The following is a 25,517-nucleotide window of genomic DNA, read 5'->3' as shown; positions in this document are numbered from 1 at the left end:
TCTACACATAAAAACCAGGTCAACCTAACTGCTATGATCAGGCCTATGAAGAATTTCATGCCCTGAACCCCATAGTTAGGTCAACCTAACCCCTACTGTAGACACAGCTAATTCAATTAAAGTCTTCTTCCATCGACCTAGCTACTGTCAAGGTCTTGTCTACACTACAGGGAAAAGTCGATCTAAACTACGCAATTTGAGTTACGTGAATAGCGTAACTCAAGTCGACGTAGCCTAGATCTACTTACCACAGGGTCCACACTACGCGATGTCAACGGGAGACGCTCTCCCATTGACTCCCCTTACTCTTCTCGATCCGGTGTAGTACAGGAGTTGACAGGAGAGCAATCTGCAGTCGATTTAGCAGGTCTTCACTAGACTCGCTAGATTGACTGACGATGCATCGATCGCCACGCATCGATCCCCCAGTAAGTGTAGACAAGCCTGAGAGGTGGATTACCTACACTGACAAGAAACCCCTTCCATCAGTATAGGAAGCACCTATTCTACAGTGCTACAGTGGTACTGTGTTGACTGTAGTGTAGGCATACCCTTAGAAGCTTTAGCTGTGAAAGGCTCATGGGAAGTTATGCATCTTTGAGATTAATGTATAACAGAATCTCCAGGGCTTACGGGTTAGGAAAATAGTCTTTGAAGTTGCCACTTGAATGTCCTTAATTTATTTTAAATTTGTTCATCCAGTTGCTATTTGGGTCCTGTTTTTATTATTAATTATTATTATTATTTACCTGGTACTGTAAGTAAACGCCAAGAAATGTTTCCTTCTCTGTGACTGGAAACCAGCCCTCCTAGAAAAGGGTTCCTCCCTATTTGAAATGTTAGTTGGGGGAAATGATAGAATCATTCAAGAAACTATTCATTAAATGAATATTGAAAAAAAATTAAAACAACATCCGTATATTTGCAGTGAGTTCATACAGTATATGCATATCTTATAATACCCATACTATATTTTAGAAACAACAGCAACAATCCAGTACTTTCTGTTCTCCAAAAACATTCTAACTCATGGAATGGAAGCATCACATAACAAGGGCTATCAGACAAACAACATAAACACATAATAACTCATGTATGCATTCGTAAGATATTGAACATTTAACATATATACAAAAGACACTGTTGGATATGACAATTAGATCGAGGTGGAAAGTGTCACACAAAACTGCAAAGAACAACAATAACCATCCTTGTTTATTGCACATGATGACTGGCAGAGGTGACAAGAGATATAATTCAGTGATCAGATATCTTGACAGGCTGATAAGGGTATAATGCATTTCTTCCATAGCCAAGTGAAACATCTCTATAAACTGAGAGTGGAAATGAGCGAGGCTTGAGCTGGATGAAGTGTACTGTGAGGTACAGAGTCTTACCTTATTAGAACTGAGGAGAGGGAAGCCTCGGATTGGATGCAGCAGCCTAGAAATGTCTTACTCCTGTCCTCTTAGCAGGATATTTGGCAGTATTTACTGAAGAAATTTGCAACACACCTCTTGCAAACCTTGTCCAAACCTTTACTCATCTTATGGATCAAATATAAGAGTGAAAGCTTCTAACTGAAATTTTTCTTCATAGAAACAATTTCTGCTGAAGTGCCATTGCTGTAAAAAGCTACCTGAAACAAAGGCACCGAAGGCCTGTGACATCACAGAGAGGACTTCTCACTGGATGTTGTTGGCTCTGTCTGATTCAGATCAGCTGACTCAGCAGAAACGCAATTAGATTTAGGGGGCAAGCTGAATCCCAGAAATCTGATTTTCTAAAACCACTAACTTGTAAAGATTGGAGCAGCAATGCTGGTATTTTATCTTAGTTTTTGAGTTATCTTGGTTACACACATACCATCAGAAATAGTATTTATATCATTTTTAAACTGCCTATCTGATTTTTAAAGAAATGGGTAAGGCAAGTTTGCTACTAGACTAATAAAATGCTAAATTTCAGGCCAAAGTAATTTTTGCAGACAAATTATAAATTTAAAATTTAACAGATTTTACAAATAAAACCCTGACATAACCTTAACTACAGTGGTGTTAGAGAGCACAGCTATGTTCAAACATACTATACAAAATCTGTGGTGCTGTAATATGAAATACTGTTTGAATGCTAATGATCTAACGATGCAGAGATTATGTACTTAAGGCAGAAACACTGCTTACATCTCATCATTATTACACTTTATTTTCCAAAACTTTTGTAAGTATTAACAGACACAGTATCATATACTGTACAGTCTATGTAAATGTCACTAAAAAAAGGTAAAAATTGGCCCAAAGTTCATTTACATAAACTAAGTTAAATATTCAGAAATGGGCTACTTAGTTGCATCCACATGAGCAAAGAAAAGTAATTGTGTGTCCAAAGGGGTAACTGCATGCGCAAGAACCCATTTTGCATATTTACAGGTGCAATTTAGGTCCCTGTTTTAGAAAATTTATCCCATTATGTCCCAGTTATAAAGCAATGCAAGTTCAACACTAAAATATATAAAAATAAAAAATATTACAGATATACAGTACCTTTTTTGCGAGGTACTGGATCAGCTTTGTCCTGTAGACCTTTAAGCATCCGATTTGCATAGATATTTTTTATACCAACTTCTCGTTCCTTTTCCTAAAAAAAAATCCACACTATCAAACTTAATGATTACCTTTTACCAGCTCCAGTGCCTCATCTTAAAATAGTGTTAATGAATGTAATAATGTTCATGAAAATAGAGAACAAGTAGCTGTGGCCTGAGACAAACGCTCTGCAGGCAGACACTTTGTAAAAGGTTTAACACATCACTGTACCAATACACGTTGATCTTAACTCAAATGTGAAAATCCTCACATTCCAGTCCAAAGCCTTTCTTGGACAGAAACTATCAACCATGGTGAATTGTGCCAATGGGAGTGAGCCTATGATGTCCATAAATGGGAACTAGCAATCTCATTTTCTTCAAAAAGAAAAGGAGTACTTGTGGCACTCCTTTTCTTTTTGCGAATACAGACTAACATGGCTGCTACTCTGAAACCTGTCATTTTCTTCAGAGATCTAAACTCAGAATTTGAATTCTGATCTCTTTTAAGCCTTAACACACACTTACATTCTTTCATATCGATTTTTCATAACATTACATTCAAGAGATGGAGATGCAACAGGTTGGGTTACACAGACTCCCTTAGGACTATCACCTGATGTGTTGAGACTACCTCTGAGCCTGTTTTCTCTGCCAGTTTGGGCCTCCAGAACCTTGTCTTGTTGAGCCAGATGCGCTAATCTGCTGCAACACAGACCCAGGGTCTGACCCACGCCCCCAAAGCTGCAGACTTAACTGAAAACAGCTTAGCAAGTGCTCCTGTCTCTAGCACCCAGACATCCAGCTCCCAATAGGATTCAAACCCCAAATGAATCCGTTTTACTCTGTATAAAGCTTATACAGAATAAACTCATAAATTGTCCACCCTCTATAACACTGATAGAGAGATATGCACAGATGTTTGCTCCCCCAGGTATTAACTACTTACTCTGGGTTAATAAAAGACCCCAGGCTTTTTAAAACTTTTGTCATTTTTGTTGCTCTCCTCTAGACTCTCTCCAATTGTCCACATCTTTCTTAAAGTGTGGCACCCCAAACTGGATACAGTACTTCAGCTGAGGCTTCACCAGTACCAAGTAGAACAGGACAATTATTTCCCATGTCTTACATACGACGTTCTCATTAATACAACCCAGAATGATATTAGACTTTTTCACAACTGCATCACATTGTTGGCTCATATTCAGTTTATGATCCACTATAACATCCAGATCCTTTTCTGCAGTACAACTGCCTAACTAGTTACTCCCCATTTTGTAGTTCTGCATTTGAGTTTTCTTTCCTAAGAGCAGTACTTTGGATTTGTTTTTATTGAATTTCATTTTGCTGAATTCAGACCAATTTTCCAATTTGTCAAGATCGTTTTGAATTCTAATCCTGTCTTCCAAAGTGCTTGCAACCCCTCCCAGCTTGGTGTCTGTGACATTACACTCCATATTTTTTATGAAAATATGCTTATGATATGGGTATGACATCACTGAGATGTACTTTATGCAAGATGGGTCTTGTAAGGTATCATTGGAAAGGTTATGATTTACTGAATGTGATTATCTAATTTGTACGCCTGTATCATTTCTGTATCTGAAGTAGGAATATTGACTATGTATCTGTATTTCAAATGGGATACTTTGGGTGCACCCCCAACTAGCCATTCAGGTACAACAATGAGAAAGCCAGACAGTGCTAATGACCCATTAGCAAAGACAATGGACTGTAAAATAGCTTAGTCTTCCTGTGGACGTTTGAAACAGCCTATGAGCAATGGCTGCCACAGCCATGCAGAGACATGGGTCCAAGTAACCTGGTTCTGGATACCCCACCTTCCCTTTTGGAATGCCAGTGTTTTTCCACTGGAAGACAAAGGGTTCCCGCCTTACACAAGAGTTATATAAGGCAGGGGAGTGACCTCATTGTGGTTCTCCTCTGCCTCCCCACCCAAAGAGATACTGAAAAACACTTGGAACCAAGAACTGAACTGGGGAAGAAGGGTTGATCCCAAGCTGGAAGGGTGTCTAGCTTGTGAGTAATAATACCTGAGGTCTCAAGCTGGAGACCAGTGCAGCTGCCTTTCAAGACTTTCTGTAATCTGCCTGCAACAATATCTAGGGTGAGAAATTACTATTTGTAACTAATTTATTTAGTGAAATAAGCTTTGCTTACGTGTTTTGTTTATTTGCTTAGTAATCTGCTTTGTTCTGTTTGCTATCTCTTTAACCACTTAAAATTCACCTTTTGTAGTTAAAAAACTTATTTCTTGTTTATAATATAACCCCGTTTGTGCAATTCATAATTGGGGGTGGGGGAATAAGAGGTTGTGCATACGTTCCTCCACACTGAGGGAGGAGGTGGATTTTATAATATACCTTTGGGTCTGCACTCCAAGAGAGGTGGACACCTGAGTGCTGGGGCAAGTCCCTTAAGATGAGTCTTTCCAGAGCTGATCTCAGCATCTGTGTTGTTCTGCAGTTGGGTATGGCGCTGCCTGTGTGTGTGCTGGAGGAGGCTTAATAGCCTGGCTCCGCAAGACAGGTAAAAAAGATGCCCAGGTGGCAGAACAGGCGGGCTTAGTGGTATCTCAGCACATCAGGTGGCATCCTAAGGAGGGCAACCTGTCACAGTGTCATCTGCAAATTTTATAAGCATATTATCCACCCCATTATCCAAGTCATCAATGAAAATGTTGACTAGGACTAGACCCAGGACCGACCCCTGTGGGACCCTGCTACAGTTATAGCATAACATGCTGATCCAGACTCATCAAATGGTAACAGGCAGATATTGTTAATTGCATTTCTACCAGTTATTAATCTACTTCAGATTCTGACAAATAGATGTAATGATAATTTAATTTATTTTACTTTTTTATATTTTTGCAGTGTATACATTTTGCATTACATATTCCTTAGTTATCTTATTTAAGAATATAATGAAAGTAACAGGAACATGTAACACAAGACATGTGGCACTTTTATAAAAAAAACCCTATTTTAAACCTTGAGTACCTTAATTTTTTGTTGAAGAGACTTAATTTCCATTTGTAAGTTCTTTGTGATTGTCCGAGCTGCTATAGTCTTTCTATTCTCAGCTGCCAATTGACGACTAAAGATGTTACTGTTCAATGTCAGCTGTTTTTCTAAGCCCTAGAAACATTACATATTTAACCATGTAGATATACTCACTGTAACAGCTGAAGAATTTCAATTCACATCAGGTTTAAAAAATAAGCAGAGTAACATAATGAAAAATGAAACTTCTAATAATCATATTCTACTGTAAATAAAATCTGAAATTAGAAGTTTGTAATAAAACAAAAATGCAGTGTATCCATTTACATCTAAAATTAACAAAAAGCTGGTTACCAAACAAAATGAATATATAGGTATTAAAAAATTAAAAATAACTCAATATACTAAATTCCTAATGTGTTAATCCAGTACAGTCTTTTTTTGGGAGATCATCAGGACCTGATTCTCATTTACATTAAGGCCCCTTTACACCACTCTGGCAGTATAAATGAGAATCAGGTCCTGTATCATTTAGAATCCAGGGGATAAACTGTAATTGCCATTGTGTCAGTATCAAAATTATAAGCTAAGCACCCAATCCTGCAAAGTCTTCATGAGCAAGACTTTCTACTGATTCTCAACGCGGGTTCTACAAATGAACAGCTTTCAGAATGGCAGCTGAGTTCAGTTATTCTTCTGATAGAGTAGAAATGAATTTCTGGAGGGTAAATGGAAGACTTCACTGTTCTGAGATTTTATTAAAAATCGGAGATGGAGGCTTTCCCCATAAAGACAATGAGAGTAAAGAAGTATGAGACATTAAAGGCATGGAATCCTCTTTATTTTCTCTCATCCTATGCCTTTATTACACGCTCTCAGGGACATTATTTTTAACAGTTCTGTACGCCATTACTTTTTGATTAAAATATTTGTGTTTGATACTGTTATGAATTCAAATTTGAATGATCTACATCTAAATTGGAAGGAGTAAAAGTAAAGATATCCATGAAGCACTTTAGGCCCCTAAACTCCAGAGTTAGGCCCCTAAATCCCCATGTGTGGCAGCACTGCAATCCACAAAACTTCTGCTTGGCCGCTGCCTAACCCTGTAGGCACCTAAACTCACTCGGCGCTTAACTTTCCACTGTAAAAGTTCTCTAGGTGCCTAAGTTTTAGACTCTGGGACATGCCCACCACTGCCCCACTCTGGGAGTCCAGATGCCTCCCTCCCACCTAAGCCCAGAGTGATTAATGAACTGGGGGAAGATAGGCACTGAGCTGCCTAAATTGCATATGGGGCTTGATCCAGTAGGTGCCTTCCCTTCCAGACTGGGTCCCATTCAAAATCCATTGGAAGAGGAAAGAGTGGTGCCCACCTTATAACTTTTAGTCCAGTGGTTAGAACACTCCCCTGGGATGTGGGAAATGCAGGTTCAATTCCCCCCTCTCTGCCAGAGGGTGAGAAAGGACTTGAGCAGGGGAATCTCCTGTTTCTCAGGAGGGTTCTCCAACCACTGAACTACAGGATATTCTGATGTGGGGCTCCCTCAGTCTCTCCTGCTGAAGCTGTTCCTTTGTGGATAAATAATGAAGGAGTGAATGGAGGAGGGGTTATTGGACTTGGGGGTCTCCCATGTGGGTGCTCTAACCACCAGCCTACAAAGTCATTCTCACTCTCTCTCTCTCTCTCTCTCTCTCTCTCTCTAATCCAATGACTGCTTGTGTGTGTGTGTGTGTGTGTGTGTTAGGGTACCCATATGGGAGACCCCAGGCCCATTCACTTTTTCATTATTTAATCCACAATGAAACAGCTTCAAAGGAGAGATTGAGGGATCCCCATATCAGAATATCCCATGGCTCAGTAGTTAAGAGCATAAGGTGAGTGTTCTAAGCACAGAGCTAAAGTTATATGGTGGGCACCACCACCACCTCCTACTCCTCCAGTGGCCATTTTGTGTGGTGTGAGGCAGGTGCACAACTCATTCCTTCAAGAAGGGCTTAGGTCACCTGACATTATGTGCCTGGTTCCCATTTGTGGATCACTAAACAGACCTAGGCACCTCCCTGAAGCCCCGATTTAGGTGCCTATCTCAGAGAGAGATTGGGGCTCAGCAAACCCCTCTCATCAGCATCTCCCTTGGGTAGCTTAGCTGGCTCCCTGTCTAGTGTGTTGGCTTTCTAAGTTGCCTGTCTCTCCCCGTTCATTGTATAGGAGCCTAGGCACCAAATTCAGGCTTTGTGATCAAAATAAATTTGTTTGTCGCTAAGGTGCCACAAGTACTCCTTTTCTTTTTAGTGTTTTTTCTGTGATTTTCTAGGCGCCTAAAAGTTGGGCATTGTGATGCTTGGTGTTTCAACCCCTAAGACCCTGGGAACACTGCAAAGGCAGTTTGCCCAACCCTTGGGGGTAAGGAAGGAACATCCTCCATAGCTCTCTAGCAGCCTCCTACAAGAGCAGTGTTAGCCCTGGTCTACACTAGGACTTTAGGTTGAACTTAGCAGCGTTAAATCGATGTAAACCTGCACCCGTCCACACGATGAAGCCCTTTATTTCGACTTAAAGGGCTCTTAAAATCGATTTCCTTACTCCACCCCTGACAAGTGGATTAGCGCTTAAATCGGCCTTGCCGGGTCGAATTTGGGGTACTGTGGACACAATTCGACGGTATTGGCCTCCGGGAGCTATCCCAGAGTGCTCCATTGTGACCGCTTGGACAGCACTCTCAACTCAGATGCACTGGCCAGGTAGACAGGAAAAGAACCGCGAACTTTTTAATCTCATTTCCTGTTTGGCCAGTGTGGCAAGCTGCAGGTGACCATGCAGAGCTCATCAGCAGAGGTGACCATGATGGAGTCCCAGAATCGCAAAAGAGCTCCAGCATGGACTGAACGGGAGTACGGGATCTGATCGCTGTATGGGAAGAGGAATCCGTGCTATCAGAACTCCGTTCCAGTTTTCGAAATGCCAAAACCTTTGTCAAAATCTCCCAGGGCATGAAGGACAGAGGCCATAACAGGGACCCGAAGTAGTGCCGCGTGAAACTTAAGGAGCTGAGGCAAGCCTGCCAGAAAACCAGAGAGGCGAACGGCCGCTCTGGGTCAGAGCCCCAAACATGCCACTTCTGTGATGAGCTGCATGCCATTTTAGGGGGTTCAGCCACCACTACCCCAGCCATGTTGTTTGACTCCTTCAATGGAGATGGAGGCAATATGGAAGCAGGTTTTGGGGACGAAGAAGATGATGATGATGATGATGAGGTTGTAGATAGCTCACAGCAAGCAAGTGGAGAAACCGGTTTTCCCGACAGCCAGGAACTGTTTCTCACCCTGGACCTGGAGCCAGTACCCCCCGAACCCACCCAAGGCTGCTTCCTGGACCCGGCAGGCAGAGAAGGGACCTCCGGTGAGTGTACCTTTTAAAATACTATACGTGGTTTAAAAGCAAGCATGTGAAAGGATTACTTTGCCCTGGCATTTGCGGCTCTCCTGGATGTACTCCCAAAGCCTTTGCAAAAGGTTTCTGGGGAGGGCAGCCTTATTGCGTCCTCCATGGTAGGACACTTTACCACTCCAGGCCAGTAACACGTACTCGGGAATCCTTGTACAACAAAGCATTGCAGTGTATGTTTGCTGGCGTTCAAACAACATCCGTTCTTTGTCTCTCTGTGTTATCCTCAGGAGAGTGAGATATCATTCATGGTCACCTGGTTGAAACAGGGTGCTTTTCTTCAGGGGACACTCAGAGGAGCCCGTTCCTGCTAGGCTGCTTACCTGTGGCTGAACAGAAATGTTCCTCGCTGTTAGCCACGGGGAGGGGGGAGGGTTGAGGGGGTAGCCACGCGGTAGGGGGAGGCAAAATGTGACCTTGTAATGAAAGCACATGTGCTATGTATGTAATGTTAACAGCAAGGTTTACCCTGAAAGAGTGTAGCCACTGTTTTATAAAATGTGTCTTTTTAAATACCGCTGTCCCTTTTTTTTTTTCTCCACCAGCTGTATGTGTTTCAGTGATCACAGGATCTTCTCCTTCCCAGAGGCTAGTGAAGATTAGAAAGAAAAAAAAAACGCACTTGTGATGAAATGTTCTCTGAGCTCATGCTGTCCTCCCACACTGACAGAGCACAGACGAATGCGTGGAGGCAAATAATGTCAGAGTGCAGGAAAGCACAAAATGACCGGGAGGAGAGGTGGTGGGCTGAAGAGAGTAAGTGACGGGCTGAAGAGAGTAAGTGGCGGGCTGAAGACAGGGCTGAAGCTCAAATGTGGCGGCAGCGTGATGAGAGGAGGCAGGATTCAATGCTGAGGCTGCTGGAGGACCAAACCAGTATGCTCCAGTGTATGATTGAGCTGCAGCAAAGGCAGCTGGAGCACAGACTGCCACTACAGCCCCTGTGTAACCAACCGCCCTCCTCCCCAAGTTCCATAGCCTCCACACCCAGACGCCCAAGAACGCGGTGGGGGGGCCACTGGCCAACCAGCCACTCCGCCACAGAGGATTGCCCCAAAAAAAGAAGGCTGGCATTCAATAAATTTTAAAGTTGTAAACTTTTAAAGTGCTGTGTGGCATTTTCCTTCCCTCCTCCACCACCCTTCCTGGGCTACCTTGGTAGTCATCCCCCTATTTGTGTGATGAATGAATAAAAAATGCATGAATGTGAAGCAACAATGACTTTATTGCCTCTGCAAGCAATGATTAAAGGGAGGAGGGGAGGGTGGTTAGCCTGCAGGGAAGTAGAGTGAACCAAGGGGCGTGGGGTTTCATCAAGGAGAAACAAAGAGAACTTTCACACCGTAGCCTGGCCAGTCATGAAACTGGTTTTCAAAGCTTCTCTGATGCGTACCGCGCCCTCCTGTGCTCTTCTAACCACCCTGGTGTCTGGCTGCGCGTAACCAGCAGCCAGGCAATTTGCCTCAACCTCCCACCCTGCCATAAACGTCTCCCCCTTACTCTCACAGATATTGTGGAGCGCACAGCAAGCAGTAATAACAGTGGGAATATTGGTTTCGCTGAGGTCTAAGCGAGTCAGTAAACTGCGCCAGCGTGCCTTTAAACGTCCAAATGCACATTCTACCACCATTCTGCACTTGCTCAGCCTGTAGTTGAACAGCTCCTGACTACTGTCCAGGCTGCCTGTGTATGGCTTCATGAGCCATGGCATTAAGGGGTAGGCTGGGTCCCCAAGGATACATATAGGCATTTCAACGTCCCCAACAGTTATTTTCTGGTCTGGGAATAAAGTCCCTTCCTGCAGCTTTTGAAACAGACCAGAGTTCCTGAAGATGCGAGCGTCATGTACCTTTCCCGGCCATCCCACGTTGATGTTGGTGAAACGTCCCTTGTGATCCACCAGAGCTTGCAGCGCTACTGAAAAGTACCCCTTGCGGTTTATGTACTCGCCGGCTTGGTGCTCCGGTGCCAAGATTGGGATATGGGTTCCGTCTATGGCCCCACCACAGTTAGGGAATCCCATTGCAGCAAAGCCATCCACTATGACCTGCACATTTCCCAGGGTCACTACCCTTGATATCAGCAGATCTTTGATTGCATGGGCTACTTGCATCACAGGAGCTCCAACAGTAGATTTGCCCACTCCAAATTGATTCCCAACTGACCGGTAGCTGTCTGGCGTTGCAAGCTTCCACAGGGCTATCACCACTCGCTTCTCAACTGTGAGGGCTGCTCTCATCTTGGTATTCATGCGCTTCAGGGCAGGGGAAAGCAAGTCACAAAGTTCCATGAAAGTGTCCCTACACATGCGAAAGTTTCGCAGCCACTGGGAATCGTCCCAGACCTGCAACGCTATGCAGTCCCACCAGTCTGTACTTGTTTCCCGAGCCCAGAATCGGCGTTCCACAGCATGAACCTGCCCCATTAGCACCATTATGCATGCATTGGCAGGGCTCATGCTTTCAGAGAAATCTGTGTCCATGTCCTGATCACTCACGTGACCGCGCTGACATCGCCTACTCGCCCGGTATCGCTCTGCCAGGTTCTGGTGCTGCATATACTGCTGGATAATGCGTGTGGTGTTTAATGTGCTCCTAATTGCCAAAGTGAGCTTAGCGGCCTCCATGCTTGCCTTGGTATTGCGTCCGCACAGAAAAAAGGTGCAGAACGATTGTCTGCCGTTGCTCTGACGGAGGGAGGGGCGACTGATGACATGGCTTACAGGGTTGGCTTCAGGGAGCTAAAATCAACAAAGGGGGTGGCTTTACATCAAGGAATATTTCAGGCAGGACTTCACGGAGGGTTCCAATAAGAAATGGTGTATCTAAGTTATTGTTCTTATTGGAACAATGAGGTTAGTCTGGCCTCTGATTGATACATGGCTAGATTTACCTTGCTGCACCTTCTCTGTGAGTGACTGCAGTGTGACCTAGAGGAATGAGTCCCCTAGACAGGGGAGGGGGGGAAGCAAATGAGTACAAAACAAATCTGGTCTATTTCTTGTTTTGATCCACTCCATCTATCTTTTACATCTTTGGCTGGCAGCAGACGGTGCAGAAGGACTGCAAGCCATCCACATCTCATGGCTGCTCGGCAGAAGATGGTACAATAGGACTGCTAGCCATCCTCTTGCCTGCCCGGCAGAAGATGGTACAGTACGACTGCTAGCAATTCGTATTGCCTGCCTGCTCACCATAAGACGGTTCAATAGGACTGACTGCAGGACTAAAGAGAATGACCTGGTCAAGTCACTCCAAACTTAGTCCCTGCGCTCATGTCTGTCCAGGCGCTCCCGGCCGACGCGGCCAGGAGCACCTCGGACATGACGATGACGGCTACCAGTCATATTGCACCGTCTGCTGCCAGAAGGCAATGGGTTGCTGCTACTGTGTAGCAATGCAGTACCGTGTCCGCCAGCACCCAGGAGACATACTGTGACGGTTACCTGAGCGGGCTCCATGCTTGCCGTGATATGGCGTCTGCACAGGTAACTCAGGAAAAAAGGCGCGAAACGATTGTCTGCCCTTGCTTTCACGGAGGGAGGGAGGGAACGGGGGCCTGACGATATGTACCCAGACAATGTTTTAGCCCCATCAGGCATTGGGATCTCAACCCAGAATTCCAATGGGCAGCGGAGACTGCGGCAACTGTGGGATAGCCACCCACAGTGCAAAACTCCAGAAGTTGACGCTAGCCTCGGTACTGTGGAAGCACTCCACCGAGTTCCTGCACTTAATGTACTTAGAGCATTTTCTGTGGGGACACACACACTCGAATATATAAAACCAATTTCTAAAAAACCGACTTCTATAAATTCAACCTGATTTCGTAGTGTAGACATACCCTTAGTGAGCTTCAGAAAGAACGATATACAAGCTTGTCCACAGGAGACAGGTCGCTGTAGTGCAGAGGGGGAGAGGCATCAAAGGTGGGCAGATAGGGGATCATGTTAGCTCTGAGGTAAGTTTTAGGGGATCGCCACACCCAGAAATAAGGGGGAAATAGTGTTATGAATTTATGAGGCAATTGTTTTTCTATTCTTCCCAATGGCTACTCTCCCAATTCTCATTTTACTGAGAATTATCTTTTATTATTTCTTCATGCTTCACCTCCCTCCATTTCCTTCTGGAAGAATATTGCATCCTAACAAGGGTGCTGTCTACTTAAATGTTGGCAACGTTGTTTTTATTAGTTTTGGTCAAATACCCTTAGATATCACAATGACGGTCACAATATAAATTAATTAAATATTAACTCTGCCAAAAAAACCCCCTTGAAATAAATAATAATATTAGCACTTATACTGCACGTTTCATACAAGAATTTCAAAGCACTTCAGATATATTCATTGATAAAGCCTCACATCACCCTCCTTTAATGCTGTCCATCCTTTTAACAGAAGGATAACCTAAGGCTCAAATAAATTCAGTCTTTTCCCTAGTGCCAAGTATCAGATCAGTGGTAGACCTAAGACTAGGACTTCTGACTCATGCTTAATTCACTAGTCAACAGCTGCAATATGTTTGACTACACCTGTACTAAGGAGTGAATGGGAGACTTGGAGACAGCTCTCCAGTAGTATGTCATATTTTTAAAGGTAATAGGGCAACAGTTTGACTAATCTTTATTTCCAAGTTTAATTCATTGATACATTTTTGCAAGATTTTATTAAAGTTATGGGTAATTCATTCATAATATCACTAAACTTTGGAAAGCTTTGGATTAAAACAAATGGCTCTGAATTTCTGTGTTGTTAGCTTGCACTATAAATATTCATTTTATATGCATTGATTAATAATCTTGCATTATTCTTTCACAAAAATGTTTCCTATTATAGTTCTAAAAATACAAGGACATGTTCCATATTACCTGTATTCTCTTATCATTGGCTTCCATTCTTTCTGTAAGGATTGATAATCTATGAGTAAGTTCCCCTCTCTCTGCAAGATTCGTGTCTTCTGAAAGTTTCTGCAATACTTGCAAGGCATCTTTAGTCTTTAACAGCTCTGCTTCAACTTCTCTAAGCTTCCTGGATGTATTTCGCTCCTGTTCCTGAGACTTCCTAAGGAGTCCCCTTAGAGATCTTACCTCACTATAATGTTTTGCTATAATATCAGGCAAGTTATTCTCTGCATTTTCATATTTACCTATTGCTTTCAAGTGCCGATACTGAAGCTGTTTCAGAAGCTGGTTTTCTAAGTTTGATGCTTCCAGTTTATGCTGGAGGTCAGACAGTTCATTTTTCAGTTCTTTAATTTTGTGAAGTCTTGCAGATAATATACGTTGAGCCGTAGCATCTTTTTTCTGGGAAATCATATTATTCTGAGTACTTAAAAATGAAGTATTCTGGAATTGCATCTTCTTAGGTGGCAACTTCTTGCCTCCTGCATTCAGACCAAAACAAACTAATAGTGACTTACATATCATTTAATGGTACAGAAAGCAAAATCAGTACATATCTTTACTCATAACTAGTTATCCTAAGCTACTTAAAGGCAGTATGTATCGCACAGAGTTCAAAATCTGTACTAAAAATTCACTGTTCAAATATTTTGTGCTGATACATCTATAGCATGGATTTTTCCTGGCAGCATTTGGCCACAACTAAAGTCAGGTCCATATGAGGTCCAAAGGTTCCCTCACTTCCTCATTCTATTGACCACTGTCTTCCTGCAGGAACCATCTTCACTCTAGATAGCCTTAGTGCTAATATTCCAGCAACAGCTTTCTCTGAGACAAATTAGGCTTTCTCTGGGGCTGGTAGGATGTGCTTACAGAACAGTCTCCCCAGCGCCACCTAAAATAAAGTTTGTCTCTGAGTAATTTATTGAAGTCAGTGTGTGTTTTGTCAGAGGATTAGGTTGTACGGGCCTGATCCAATTCCCTATGGAAAGACTCCCAATGACTTCAGTGGAGTTGGATATGGCCCTAGATTAGGAAAATTCAATTCATGATGAAGAAGGAAGAAAACAATAACTTACTGCAAAAATTCAGAAAACAAAGTGATGGTAATAACACATTTCCTAACACACCTGCATCTAGGAATTCTGTACCAATTGTATCATTTTAAAACCATTTTTTTATTTGAACTAAATCAAAAATAGCTTAGAAACACATATGTAGTGTTGTTTAAATTATCAGGCATTTAGAATAGTTATACAGTTTTCCATTCTATATACTGTATTTGATAAATATTCTTGACAGCCTGAAATTCTAAGGGTACCACTACTAAGCATCAATGTCCCTTTCTGAAGTATAACTGAAAATTTAAAGGGTTGGGACTATAAGTCTGACTGTTTTCCTTGCTTTTATGCATACATTCAATTTCAAAGTAACTCTAAGGCATTCCAGGAAGTGCATTTCTAGAGAATTAGTATTATAATTTATATAGCACCCAAAATCTCCTAGCCATTTTAAAGATAAATATGCATTCAGGGTCCCTGCCTTGAACAGCTGGCAATCTAAGAGCCAGGTCCTGTTAAGCACCCCTGTTGAACTCAGTGGGAGTTCTGGATATGAACTATTTACAAGAACAGGCTTTAAATAGAAAACATAATAGATTCACGGATTCCAGGGCCAGCCCACAACATTTTGGCACTTGAGGTGGCGAGCTCAAATGACGCCCCCATGCCCCCTCACTTGGGCCAAAACTCTGAAACTCTGGGTCCTATTGGGCCCCCCCACAGTCTAGCACCTGAGGCGCTGCAGTTCACCTCATGGTAAGGCCAGACCTGACGGATTCATAGATTCCAAGGCCAGAACGGACCATTGTGATCTTCTAGTCTGACCTCCTGTGTAACACGGGCCACAGAACTTCCCCAAAATAATTCCTAGAGCAGAGCTTTTAGAAAAATATTCAGTCTTGATTTTAAAATTACCAGTGATGGAAAATCCACCACAATCCTTGGTAAATTGGTCCAGTGATTTATTACCCCTCACTGTTAAAAAATACACTTTATTTCCAGCCTGAATTTGTCTGGCTTTAACTTCGAGACACTGGATCATGTTACAGATGAAGGTTGGGGAGGGGATTACACAAACAAGTGATTACACAGTGAAGTTAGCTGGTGTCCTGTTAATTCCATGATTTTTCACTATAGTGTGTTCTAGTTTTATTTGTTTATTTTCTCTAGTCTGTCTTATTAACAATTCTTTGAGGGAAAGACTAGGTTTATGGGCCTTTTGGAAGAAGTATCTCAAAAGGAGGGGCTTGAAGGAGATAGGGGTGGAGGCATGATGGATGAGGTCATGGGAGTTGGGAATTCCAGTTGTATGGGGCTGCATGGAAGAAGGCTCAAAGGGTATGTCTACATTGCAATAAAAGACTCATGGCTGACTCATGTCAGCTGAATCAGGCTCGCAGGGTTAGGCCTGTGGAGCTATAAAATTGCAATGTAGACGTTCAGGCTCGGGCTGGACACGTTTTTGGGACCCTGCAAGGGTCTTGGACGGGGTAGGAGTTGGCCCCTGAGTTTTACAGTCACTTTGTGCACTTGAATGGTGGAAATTAAGGAAATCCATTTCCAGACATGAAAGTAAAAATGTGGGTTTGATGGGGGATATTTTCTTTATTGTTAGTGTTTACACAGAAGGAATATATTTTGTATAATATGGCTAATTCAATATTACATTGGCTGACAAATGAGACTGAAATAGACCTAAAACAAAAAACTTATTTTTATTTTATGTGACATATTAAGACAAAAACTGTCAAAATTGGGGATAGTACCAATCTTCATATGTATATTATTTAGCTATTGTCAAAAATCTAATTCATTAGTGGGGAAACAAGAACAATGTTCTTTTTACCTTTTGGCTGATCATTTTTCTTATTTTTCTTCTGTAGTTTCTTCTCTTTGGTTCCTGACAGTTCTAAATAATTGCTATTGCCAGCTGATTCCAAATAGTCAGTGAGAAAATCATCAGAGTAGTTAACATGAGAACTTTCACTTTCACATTCTCTACTGCACCTACTATAATCATTAATTCTGCTACTACTGCTGCTTCTGGTGCTCTTACTGGTCCTAGGAGATTCATTACTGCCTCTGCTTCTTGTGTAGCTTTCTGACTTACTATCTTCTGGCACTATAATACGGAGGAAACAGTCATCTAGGGCCATCATTGTGTTGCTAGTAGAGGACATTGTAAATGGGTTCCATGACCTATCAGGAGTGGAATGTTTGTCAGTTTATACACATAAACATGAAAAAACTTAGTATTTATTTGCCTGTTCAAAAGTATATTTTCTCCTTAAGTCTAATAGAAACAGACAATTGTGTGGGCTGAAATAAGGCAATAATTTAGGGCTCATCTTCACTGCAACAATTAGTTCAAGTTATGGTTGCCACCTTTGTAATATTTAAAAAACGGACACTCCAGCAGGAGAGCTAGAACCTCCCCTTCCTCATCCTTGCCCCACACCTTCCCCCTGAAGACCTGTCCCTGCCCAACCCCTTCCCCCCAGGCTTCATCCCTTCCCTGCCTCTTCCCCTGAGGTCCCACTCCTTCCCTGCCCCATCCCCCTGAGGAAGCACCCCCATTTGCTCCTCTTTCCCCTTCCCCCCGTCACTTGCAGCTCTTCCCCTCTCTCCCCCACCTCTGCCCGGGTTGGGAGGTACTTGCCTGCAGAGCCGGGGCTGGGAGCTGCAATGCCCATAGAAGGCAGCCCCGGCTAAATAGTGGCTGGTGTAGGGTGATGACTCTGCGCCTCCCTGCCTCCCCGACCCGCAGTAACCAGACTTTGGGTGTCCAGTCAGTAGATCTGACCAGACATTGTCAGGTCCCCTTTTCAATAAGACTTTCTGATCGAAAACCGAGCACCTGGCCACTCTAGTTCAAGTTAGTACTCAGATTAATGCACTGGAGCTAGCCTAGCTCAAGTGCGACCACACTTCAAAACAAATGCCACCCGTCAGCCTCAAGGGGTAGGGAAACTTGATGGGGCCATCAGTGAAAGAGCTTACCCTGAGTTATGGGTTATATGGTAGGAGCCCTGTAACTCCCACACTGGAAACAATTAAATTGCTGGTACAGGAGAGTATATGTGATGGGCAGGTAGCACCCCTCCCCTGTATTTAAAATTTAATAAAAGTTGTGGCCTGCTACTTAAAATCCATCAATGTGTCTGTCCTCATTTCACCATTGTGTCCAACTCAACATTGGAGTTACAGAGTGATTTGTTTAGCAGCATAGAGTGACTGGAGAAGCTGTTGCTGAGTTGTAACTGGACCTGTTGTAACCCTACTACATTACTAGTTCGAGCATTAGAAGCACTGGAGCTTCAACTCCCCAGGGCATGGCTATTCTGTATCTGGAAGGGAGCCTCCCAGTCCAGGTCCACACACTCATGCTAGCAGGGCTCATGTTAGCATTCTAAAAATAGTTTTGTAGACGCTGCAGCTAGCCTGGAGTTTGGCCTCTGAAGCCTGGCAAGGGGCTTAAGAGCTCATGCTCCAGACTGAGCCACAATGTCAAAGCAATGTCTATACAGCTATTTCTATAGTGCTAGCACAAGCCCCGCAAGCATGAGTCTGTGGACCCGAGCCAGAAGGCTCATTCCCAGATGCGGTGTAGACATGCCCGGACAGGCCAGCTAGCTCAAGCTTAAAACACCATCTACTTCCAGCTAGAGATTTTTGTGTGTGGATGGGAGTTGAGTTAGGGATAACGCTCGAGTTATAACTCAAGGCTAACTGTGCTGTGCAGACAAACCCTTAGATTCTAGAAAGAGAATACTATACATAATCTTTGTTATTTAAGAGCTTAACACCATATAGGCATATGTTCTCAGGAGTCTCAGAAGAGGGACAAAATTTAGTGTACCAGTCGGGGAGTTCATATTAAATAGTGAGGATAAAAAGAAATAATAAACTCTATTTTATTCAGAAAATAACATCAAACTAAGACATTTCCAGATTTATGAGTCCTTGACTTAGGTACATTTTCATGTGCTTTTGCCATATATTCAAAGAGGCGCAATTGCATTTGAAAATGTGTCCTTTCCTCCCTCCACTCGAGTTTTCGAGCAAAATGAACTGTGAATTTTGGTGAGTTTTTCAGAAAATAGGGCAATTTTCATATTGATAAAAAGACAGAAAATACCTGAGGGGTTTTGTTTCTGAATATTTCACACACTTCTAGTTATTATTCACATGAGATCGGAACAACAAATCAGAGGATGTGTAATTGCTTATTCACTGCATTTTACTTATTGGAGCTACTAGGAGCTAGCACAACAGATTAAGTTACGCTTTCAGCAGTGCCATTTTTAAATTGTGATTCTTCGAAGGACTGCTTCCTGTGTGGGGTTCACCCTGCCTCCTCTTCACATCATATGAAACCTGTCAGGGGAATTCACCCCTGTGCAGGGACCTCTCCTCTCTCCCCACAAGGGATACCCTAATGCATGGGATATTCTGGGAGCAGATGGGGTGGGAAGAGTGGCAGGGGCAGTACTTTGCCGCCGTGATTCTGGGCCACTGCAATGATCCATCAGGGATCAGAAATCATCTTTTAGCCTAGGTATTAGGCAAGGGTCTACATTCGAACACGGTTTACAAACTCCGTTTCAACCATCATTTGGCCCCAGGCATCCAAAAGCAGCAAAAATAGGGGTGAGGAGTGGGGAGAGGGGAGAGATTAATTATGGTTTGAAGACAGTCGAAAGAAAGAACAGGACAGCACAGCCTGGGTGAGGAGGGTGTTACCATATGGTTCAGTGGGTCCCCCAATCAGCCAGTCCAAGGCCCAGGGCACCACCAGGCCGCCTCAGTCTGAAGAACAAATGGGCTTAGGGCAGGAATGGGATGGAGTTAGAATCTGGGACACCACAAGCCCTACAAGGGATGGAGATGCTGCCAGGAAGGTCAACCTGGTTGAGGGGCCCCCTGGAGCTCCTCTGCACCTCTCTCCTGCACAGATAGAGACCCCCTTCCCTCCCCGCACTGTCCCCCCTACTCCCCTGCCCCCCACAGGTAAGCCCCCCCTTCTCTCCCCGCACTGTCCCCCCTACTCTCCTGCCCCTCCCACAGGTAAGCCCCCCCTTCCCTCCCCGCACTGTCCCCCCTACTCCCCTGCCCCCCCACAGGTAAGCCCCCCCTTCCCTCCCCGCACTGTCCCCCCTACTCCCCTGCCCCCCCACAGGTAAGCCCCCCCTTCCCTCCCCGCACTGTCCCCCCTACTCCCCTGCCCCCCACAGGTAAGCCCCCCCTTCCCTCCCCGCACTGTCCCCCCTACTCCCCTGCCCCCCCACAGGTAAGCCCCCCCTTCTCTCCCCGCACTGTCCCCCCTACTCTCCTGCCCCTCCCACAGGTAAGCCCCCCCTTCCCTCCCCGCACTGTCCCCCCTACTCCCCTGCCCCCCCACAGGTAAGCCCCCCCTTCTCTCCCCGCACTGTCCCCCCTACTCTCCTGCCCCCCCCACAGGTAAGCCCCCCCTTCCCTCCCCGCACTGTCCCCCCTACTCCCCTGCCCCCCCACAGGTAAGCCCCCCTTCTCTCCTCGCACTGCCCCCCCCACTCCCCTGCCCCCCCACCCCGCACAGGGAGGGGCTCTCATCCCCTCGTTACCTGGCTCTCTCCACTGCCCTAGCGGGAGAAGCTGTTTTCATTTCTTTGTTGCTATGGGAACGGGGCACTCTGGCGCTGTGCATCCTGGGGCTTGTAGTTCAGTGTTCTCAGGGGGGGGTTGTTGCTTCAGCCGCCTTCCCCTTCCTATTTCTGCTCGATCCCTCCCACATGCTCTCTCCTCTCCTCGCCTTCGCACCCCTCCCCCCCCCCGTCCCCGCTTTCTATATTCGGGAATAAATGCGCTCTGTGGTGTTTGCCTTGCTGCCCCCTACACCAGTTATCAGAGCCCCCAATATCCACCCACAGGGGTTGAAAGGGGAAGGCCACCCCGGATCTATTTTACAGTGAACAGCAGCAGTGATCGCTCCTGTTGCTCGCTCCATCAGATCCATGTAATAACCCCCAATGTCTGATGCCTTAGAAACACACCAGGCTCTCTTCTCGCTACAATCCCAGCAGTGCTATTATGCTGTAGGGAGCCTATGACTGAGGGGTGAAACACACACAGCAAAATCCTCCCTTACAGGCTATCCCAAAGAGAGAGGAGGCAATAACACACCCAGCCTTATTCTCAAGCTCCAGAGAAAGGAGGGGCTGAAATGAAATTAATTGAGTATATTAGGATAAAAAATATTAATGAAAAATTTAAATAGATATTTTACTCATATAATTATAAACATTGAAACAATTTTCTTCAAACCTGGGAATAAAAGGAATTGTGCCCCACTGCATAAACCTTGAATATGACGTTTTAAATCAATAGAAATTTGGGCCAGATCCTGTTCAATGGGAGTTTCAGGTACAGAGTGCCTACAGGATCTTGCTCTTGATAGTTGGGTAATAAAAATGAGTAATGCACTGTTCATCATTTTGTCACAGTCCTGCAAGGTACTAAATGCCTTAATGGCCCCATCCTGTGAATACTGGTATGTTTAATAATTATTAGTGGCATGACTATTCATGATAGTTGGTACTATGACTTGTAGAAAATGATTACAGGATGAGACCCTTCATTTGTAATTCTGCAAAGCATTTTGAGGCCTGTAAAAGATGCTATTCAAATCAATAAATAAAAGTAATAGTTGAAAACTGGCTAAACTCTTTATTTTGTGATTTTTTTAATTTATTTTAATAAAGAAACCATAAAAATACAAAAAGGTAAATGACTCAGCTTGTATATGTTACCAGATATTGCACATTTTTGCAGGCTATCCAATAGAATTATTCTGTTATACCACTTTACAGCTTGTCAGAGCTGCACAACCAGACAATATAAAACCAGATAAGAAAAGGAAAGAGGGGAGTGGAGGTGGGGCAGGATGGAGGGAAAAAAACAGAGAGGACAGATGCAATGGAAGTCTGGCATTATTTGAGCTATCTCAGCATTCGTTATCCAAATTTAACAAAAAACAGGGTCCAAGTTTCTTTGAATTCATATCATTGCTCTGCTCTAAAATAATTTTTGTTGAATTTAGTAAAAAAAAGTCTCCTGGGTAAATGCTTGTATGCTGAGTTTTAGCATGAAGTACGATTTTTTTTTTGGCATAGTTTCTTTTTTTGTTGTTTTTTTAGAAAAATTGTCAGCGAAAGCTTTTTACTACCTGTCTTCACTACTTGTAAGACTGCCTCTCGCCTCCTTACTGGAGAAGCAGGTGACAGAGATTGAGAAATAGTGAACTTTATAAAGTATCCATTCTGTTGACACTGTTGTTTGTTTGACATTCTGTTGTTTGTTTTCAATAAATTTCTTCAGAATTCCATTTACATAAAGAGGGAAATAATTTTTCACACAACAGAGCAATGTATCTTTAAAATTATATAATGGTCCAAATAGGTAGTAAGTCATTTGCCAAGTGCAGTTCTTACTACTTACTATAAGTATAACTCTCTTGGAGTCAATTATAGTTAGCATTATGTTCAGTGTTAAGCATTTGCAGGATTGGAGCCTTGAAGCCTTGAATCTTAAAGTTAAACATTTTAAAACGTTTTGCAGAACTGAGGCCTAAATTCTTGAGGCCTAATTCACCTCTGGCATTAGGAGTCTCAATTCCATTGAAATCAATGGAGATGAGCCTACTTACACCAGTTGTGAATTTGGCCCTTACAGTTTAAAAATGTGATATTTCACATTCCTAAAATAAAGTTCATTCTGAAAGATCCCCAAAAGCTAAACAATATGTGTATTCAGCACCACTGACAGGCAGTCGTCTATGGGAGGAAAAGCAGCAATCACATGGAAAACCAGTGCCCTGTACTACTCAGAGAAGAGAATATTTTCACAAGGAAACCTGGCCCTACTTTTACAAAAAGTACCATGGGATCTTCATTGGCCACACAGAGTACAGAAAAACTTATTTTTTAGTGTCTCATGCATAGAGTCATCCGCATGCCTCCCCCCCATCTTGCCCACCCCAAAATAAATTCACAATGACCTAACATATATTGCAAAGAGAAAATAGAGCCATAAAGTTTGGATCCTGATCTGAATTTCGCAAAGCCTCAGAGTGTTTGAAACTGCGGCTTTAGTTCAGGCTGATCTCAGAATTGTTGTTTCCAAATTGTTTTGTTTTTAAAGGTAGAGTTTGTGGGTGTTACTCTACGTATAAACTTCAAACTGAGGCTCCTTATTTTAGTCCAAGAGTGGGTGTGAGCTCTTGAATACAGGGGATTATTATGAAAATGCTGACATCCCTTTAAACTTTGTTCTGCAGCTTTGCAAACTCTTCCAACACTCTTTCCCCTCCCCTCCCCACCAGCATTTCCCTTGCCCTGTCTGATTGGTGCACCACTCTCCCTTGCCTTTTATGGACTGTCACCGGGTCAATTCTAAAGTGAAGAGGCTAGGGGCAGGTGCAAGTCTCTCTGCTATAGATACTTTTGCCAACCAATCCTCTCCCAGCTTCTAGGCTCCCAAAATACCTAAAAGAGCCAATGAAGTTGGGAAAGCCCAGGATAACAGTGGGAGGGAGAGGCTAAAACTGGTTAGATTGATGTGGAGGGGAGATTCATTTGGGAAGGGATTCTGGCTGCCCTGGGAGCTGTTGCATGTCAGGCTCACTCTCAGGGCTCCGGTGACTTGTAGATAACAGGATTGTTCTGGTGGTTCTCTTCTATAACGGTCAAAATGGTGATCAAAGTCTTTGTAGCCACATCTTCTGGGTCTACAGCGGTAGGTTACTCATGTAATGTATGTTTCACCCCTACCCTCTCTCTATCAGGATCAGTATTTTTGTGAATTAACTGGTGTCTAAGTATGGGATATGTATGTATTAGTTACCAGGTGAGCCTGGGTCTGAATGGGAGGGAAACAGTGAGATGTCTCTAGTCTCATATCTAATAGCTAATTCTTGCAAGTGCCTCCACACATGGAGAATTATAGTTAATAAATGTGGGTTGTGCGTATTTAAATTCTAATTGCAATTAATATATTGATGTCTAAATATAATTTCAGTTAATAGACTGAAATCTCTTTGCAAATAATATATACAATAGGTGTATACAAAATAGGCTATTCTGTTGCCCATTGCCCTAAAAATATTGAGCTAGGTTGTTTGCAGCAGAAATTATATATAGTTACTTTTGATCAATACTTTGTGACTCGGCTAGGGTTTAATGCTGTTGCATAGTGGATATTGTTTCCAGGAATAAGCCAGAACCAAAGTGAAAAGAGTAAAATTGTTCCCAGTTATTCCTCCCTGCGCCTTTTTTTCCCCCTTTTTTTTTTTTTTTTTTTTTTTGTCTCTTGAAAAGCTATACTGGAGATTTTAGTTTTGAACCTTGCTGCTGTAGCTGTCAGCACAACACGTTGGCTGAAGCTAAGGGCATGTGAAGAGAAGAGAGAGCTGGAAATCCAGGGGAGGTGGGAACTGGGAAAGGACTATTTCCTTTTATATCCAGTTCCCAGAGGAGCTCAGATTGCAGCCCTGCTTTAGCAATCACTCAATCACGGTGACACAGTAAACAAACTGGCTAGTGCATGCACATAACTGTAACTGCATCTCTACAGTTACACTGACACCACCTCCTTAAGAAACTTCCAGAGCAGAAGAGTTGAAAAGTACCGAAAAAGCTACCATTCTCTGGACGAGTCACTGTCTCTGGCAACTAAGTAGAGCCCCACTAATGCCTCAAAAGGATCATAACAGAGAAATGACAAAGCTCTTACTAACCTTGCTAACACAGAGCTTTTCAGCTTGAAACACTTTTATTGTAGACTTTTTAGACCCATTTTACCAACCTTTTGTTTTTATATGAAAAAATGAGATGTAAAGTATGAGAACAGCGATAAGGAAAATACTGTTGGGTTGCTAATCTGTAGTCAAGCACAGATTATTTAAATGGCTGTATAAATTGCCATCTACCTTGCACAGATTTACTCTTTTCTGATGTTTGATCATGGAAGGAAAGTCATACCTAGTTATCTTTGTTCCCAATCAGCTGTCCTTGAGGAAAGGCTGCAAGCATGACTGAAGTCACTCTGCAGACTTTTTTTACGTGTGTGCAATGGCTATCATTTTGGTTATTCCCAAGAATTGAATATGTGAGACTAGAGCATGAGCCTCTGGACTAAGGCCCCAATTCCTTAAAACACTTAGGCACGTGCTTAAATCATTGCTGCCAATGAGACTACTCATGCTTAAAACTGCACGTTTCAGTGCTTTCCTGAATCAGAGATACTGTATATTCACCTAGCTGGCATCTGTAGCAGATTCCTTTCTTCTATGGATAAGGCACTGAAATGAAAGGGACACATAACATGCCCTGAACAGTAGATTACATATGCTTATCATCCAGATGCACCAGTTTAAGCACTGCTAAAGCAATTTACTACTTTACTACTGAACTACTATTGCTAAGAAAGGTGATCAATGCCAGATGGACGTTATAAATTTT

At 43.3% G+C, this 25,517-nt stretch overlaps 2 protein-coding genes across 7 annotated transcripts in view; one reads left to right on the top strand and one right to left on the bottom strand.

Moving 5' to 3' along the window:
• LCA5L (lebercilin LCA5 like) overlaps positions 1 to 20,707 on the bottom strand; it is a 34,541-nt gene extending 13,834 nt beyond the window's left edge. Inside the window, exons 1-6 of one of the 4 annotated variants that reach the window (XM_073360521.2) lie at positions 20,625 to 20,669; positions 16,868 to 17,220; positions 13,928 to 14,442; positions 5,608 to 5,745; positions 2,544 to 2,637; positions 750 to 827 (exon numbers count right to left, since the gene is read on the bottom strand). In XM_073360521.2, coding sequence (XP_073216622.2) covers positions 750 to 827; positions 2,544 to 2,637; positions 5,608 to 5,745; positions 13,928 to 14,442; positions 16,868 to 17,220; positions 20,625 to 20,665 — 1,219 coding nt within the window. In that variant the 5' untranslated portion in view covers positions 20,666 to 20,669. Of the gene's footprint in view, positions 1 to 749; positions 828 to 2,543; positions 2,638 to 5,607; positions 5,746 to 13,927; positions 14,443 to 16,867; positions 17,221 to 20,624 lie in introns of all 4 variants that reach the window. The other 3 variants (XM_073360538.2, XM_073360528.2, XM_073360547.2) reach the window with 3 other exon arrangements.
• Positions 1 to 25,517, top strand: part of SH3BGR (SH3 domain binding glutamate rich protein) — a 93,796-nt gene that overhangs the window by 19,359 nt on the left and 48,920 nt on the right. The gene's annotated exons all lie outside the window — the stretch shown is intronic.

The sequence above is a fragment of the Lepidochelys kempii genome, chromosome 1 (assembly GCF_965140285.1).
Source record: "Lepidochelys kempii isolate rLepKem1 chromosome 1, rLepKem1.hap1, whole genome shotgun sequence".
Lineage (NCBI taxonomy): Eukaryota > Metazoa > Chordata > Testudines > Cheloniidae > Lepidochelys > Lepidochelys kempii.
The sequence above is the reverse complement of the archived record's forward strand: the minus strand, read 5'-3'. Positions and strand labels throughout refer to the sequence as shown.